The sequence below is a fragment of the Chrysochloris asiatica genome, unplaced genomic scaffold (genome assembly GCF_000296735.1).
Source record: "Chrysochloris asiatica unplaced genomic scaffold, ChrAsi1.0 scaffold00024, whole genome shotgun sequence".
NCBI lineage: Eukaryota > Metazoa > Chordata > Mammalia > Afrosoricida > Chrysochloridae > Chrysochloris > Chrysochloris asiatica.
In genome coordinates, this window is record NW_006408542.1 from 8,214,853 (window position 1) to 8,219,094 (window position 4,242).

The window sequence follows — 4,242 nt, forward strand, 5'->3', positions numbered from 1 at the left end:
TGTTTTTTAAGCATATTCAGTGGTTAGCCATGGCCTTAAAACTTAGATGGGTGTGTGTTTTGGTATTTTTTATGTTTTCTGATTGCCTCCAGGTAGATGTGATCAGGAGAGCTTCCCTTTTCAGTATTCTTCCTGAAAAATTGATGTTACTGTTGGTCGTTATGACGTAACTCAGGATTTAATTTTCAGCCTGTTTCCTTTTTAGTCTGCCTGTCCTGCTCCACAATCTCTGTTCAGGCCGTTTTTCCTAGTGATAAACAGCTCAGGGCCGGCTGTAGCCAGTTTACACTGCTGTTTGGTTTTAAGTGGAAACTGTTAACTTTAAATTTCAAGATCTGTATGTATGCATACTCTCTGGGAGTGTATGGGGGTTGTCCACTTGCTCAGGCACTCCCTCTAGTCACCAGAATGGAGGTGCACAGAGAGCAAGAGGCCAATAAACAGATATGAAAAAAAAAAATGTCCACACCTTTATCTTCGCTGTTCTGTCAGGTGTCAGTGGCTGCTCTGATCCTTCCCCAGTTTGGTCTTACCCAAGATGGCGGCTCCGGGAGCAGCTGAGTGCCTCAGATTAGAAAGCACTGGATTTCTTGCTTCTGCTACAAATTCCAATGGCTGTAAGCCTTCCAACCTTCTAAATATTCCTTTATAAGTGGTTCACAGTTCTGGAACCATCCCTTGAGCCTGCTTGGTCCGGTATTCTGTGTTGTTGCTGACAGAGCTTCTCACTGCGCGTGTACCCGATCTGCCATCTTGCTTGTTCTCCATGCAGGCTATAAACTTTACATGAGAAAAGGCCAGGTCTTTTTTCCTGTGTTGTGTTTGAACTGTGTAGATCCTTCAGTTAGCAACCAAGCACTAAAACCAAGCCTACTCTTTCTGAATTGATTCTGATTTATAACAAGGTGTTGGAGGATAATATTGAAAGTGCCATGGGCTGCCAAAAGAACCAAAAAATCCATTTTGGAAGAAGTGCAGCCAGAGTGCTTCTTGGAGGCCAAGATGGCCAAACTTCTTCTCTCATACTTCAGACATATTATCAGGAAGGACAGAGAAAAAGACGAAGACCCCCCAATGAGATGGATTGGCCAAGTGGCAGGATCAGTGGAGTCAAGCATGGCAACAGTAGTGAGCCTGGCCCAGGATCAGGCACTGTTTCATTCTGCTGTGCATAAGGTTGCTATGAGTCGGTGCCGACTTGATGGCACGTAACAACAACAATACAGAATTTCCAAGACTGTAAATCTTTACGGAAACAGACAGCCTCATATCATTCCTGAGGTGCAGCTGGAGGGTTTGAACGCCCAACCTTGTGGTTAGCAGCCCAATGCCTAACCCACAGCACCACCAAGTGAATACAGGGTAGGAACATAAAAACATGTACCTGCTACATATTAAAGTCTAATATAGAAGCAGCCATCCAAGGCACAACAATTGAGCTCTATTCATCTGGAGCAACAGAAAAAGGAGAATCGGGAATAGGAGGATACGGAGCCCTGGAAGCATATGAACTGGGCTTCTAAATGCAAGGTCAGCAGTTCAAATCTACCAGTTACTCCATGAGAAGAAGATTAAGTTTTCTGCTCCCATGATCATTTTCAGCCTAAGAAACCCTATACAGGGTCACTATAAGTTGCAATCAACATGCCAACACACAACCACCATGGAATGTGTGGCTGATTGCTTCTGTGAACAACTGCCTTCTCTGACATAAGACCAGAAGAACTGGATGGTGCCCAGCTAGTATTACTGAACATTGTGATCGAGATTCCATTGACAAATCAAGCACAGAATATAACTAATACAGGTATGCCTTGCTTAATATCCACATAATGTTCTGTGAAATAGGACATTATGTGATTTGGATCTTGTGTGAACACCATACAGGCAGGCTCTGTGTAATCTCTAGTTAAATCTCTTAAAGCACACAATATTAAAACCTTAAAGCTGTATCCCTGGCTGCAGCTGTTAGTGCAGCCATTTTATGACCATGTCCAGCCACTGTCCAGAGCTAGAGCATCCAGGTGGCCAGCACAGCTATTGAGAACTCAGTACTACAAGGACTGGTATATAACTTGCTCGTCATGCTCAGGTTTGGAATTCTTTAAAATCATTGTGTTGTTGTTGGTAAGTGCCATTGAGACAGTTCTGACTCATGTTACTGTTGCTGTTAAGCGACCCTGTATTGGGTTTCTAAGGGGCAGCTGGTGGGCTTGAACCATCAACCTTGTGGATAGCAGTCCAGTGCTAATTCTACAGCACCAAACCAACACTCCTTCAAACCATGAAGGATTAATGGTAAACAAACGGAGAGCTGCTTTCCATTAAAAACAAAAACACTTTATGTGACCACAGATATCTGTGTAGTTGGATGTTCCCTGAAAGGGTGTTAACTGGCACATACCTGTATTCAAGTATGTTCACAGAATTAAAATAAACAACTGTCAACTTTCCCTGGAAGCTGGACTATAAGTATATTATTATTCTGCAATTTCCTGCGCATATAAAATAGGCTTTGTTTTTGTTAAGTGCCATCGAATCGGTTCTGACTCACAGAGACCTGATATAGGGTTTCCAAGGAGCAGCGGGTGGGTTTGAACCGCCAACGTTGTGGTTTGCAGTTCAGTGCTGATCCTACAGCGCCACAAATGGGCTTTACATACTCTATAGGGCAACGATTATAATATTTACAACATTCCCTTAGGGAAATAACAATAGTTGTCAGGACACTGAAAATCAGCACACAAGTAGCTGAACCTGAAGACTACATTTGCATCAGACTGTGGAGGGAGGGTCTAAGTCAGGTCCAATTCTAATTATGTTGTCAAGCGCTAATAATGAGTATGCTCACACTCATAGGGACCCTGTATAGGCTTTCCAAGGAACTTCTGGTGAGTTTGAACTGCCGATCTCGTGGTTCGCAGTCCAGTGCTGATTTTACAGCACCACACCTGGGGTCCAATTATAATTGTTGTTGTTAAGTGCCGTTGAGTTGGTACCAACCCGTAGCAACCCTGTATAGGGTTTCCAAGAAGCAGCTGGTGAGCTTGAACCGCCAACCTTGCCGTTCAAATCAACTTTGCATTCTGGAGCATTAACTAATCCACAGTGCTACACCAGGACTCCAATTCTAATTCCAAGCACTATCAAAGAATTCTACAAAACGTAGGAAGTAAATTGTCTCAACCCTCCCTGATCTACGAAACTTTAGCCATGACAGCTCTGCAGCAACGGGATTGGATGTGAGGGCAGGAAGGACTGGCGGTTTTTCCAGCAGTAATTAAGGGCCTGCCGGTAAAGTCCCGGGGGCAGGCACGTCACCGCGGTCGGTTTGGGGGCTGCAGTCCGAGAGAGAGGGACCCCGGCGGGCGCGAGGTGAGGTGGAAGGGCCGCCCACCCTCCTGACTCACCTGCGTGGCCGACAGCCGTTCCCGTACCTCTCGCATCAAGAACGGCTCCAGGCCGCGGCCCACGGTGCAGAAGAACCGGACTCCGTTGCCCAGCGGCGAAAAAGAACCTGGGCCGGGTCCCAAAGGCACAGGTCCCGAAGACCCGGGCTCCCCCGGAGTCCCGGACATGGCGGCCTGAGCGCGGCCCCTGATCACGTGGCCAGAGGCGCACGCGGGCGCGTTCCTGCGCTTAAGGCGGCGGCGCGCAGGGGCAGGATGTGCCCAAAGCAGGTTCTGGTTTAAAGAGAGCCCTAGAAGATGACTCGAGTACATGAGGAGTACCCTATAGGGATTCCTTGGTTCACTACCAAAGACTTCCTTGATTAGAAATCTGAAATAATTTCGAATCACAGAATGACAATGAAAGGGACAGAGTTGATCAATTAATACATCTGCCTCGTTTTCAGAGAGGCCAAAGGACAGCAGCATCGTTAGAGCAAGTATTAGCTTGTGTTTGGTAGGTTCTCAGTCAAGGTATGCAGAATTGGAGGAGATGTGATGAATTCAAAGGATCCAACAAACTTAAATGCTTCTAGGAGGGATTGCAACTACTACCGTATCAGCAGGAGTTTTTACGGATGGACTATGAGAATAGGATAGGAAAGTGAGGGCCAATGGAGAGCCCTAATGGGCCAGGCGGTTATTGTTAGATGTCCCCAGTCCATTTGGGCTCAGAGGCGTCCTAAGTAACAGAGTAGAACTGTCCCATAGGGTTTTCTTAGCTGTAACCTTTTGTAGGATAACCTACAGTGTTAGCAGTTCAAACCCACTAGCAGCCCAGTCAGCGAAAAGT

General features: G+C 46.2%; 1 protein-coding gene across 1 annotated transcript in view; it reads right to left on the minus strand.

Moving 5' to 3' along the window:
• The window catches only part of LOC102815661 (THUMP domain-containing protein 2-like), a 68,973-nt gene extending 65,251 nt beyond the window's left edge, over nt 1-3,722 (minus strand). The window contains exon 1 of the mRNA XM_006839459.1: nt 3,411-3,722. Within this exon, the coding sequence (XP_006839522.1) occupies nt 3,411-3,722 (312 nt within the window). The remainder of the gene's footprint in view (nt 1-3,410) is intronic.
• Nucleotides 3,723-4,242: the final 520 nt, after the last annotated feature.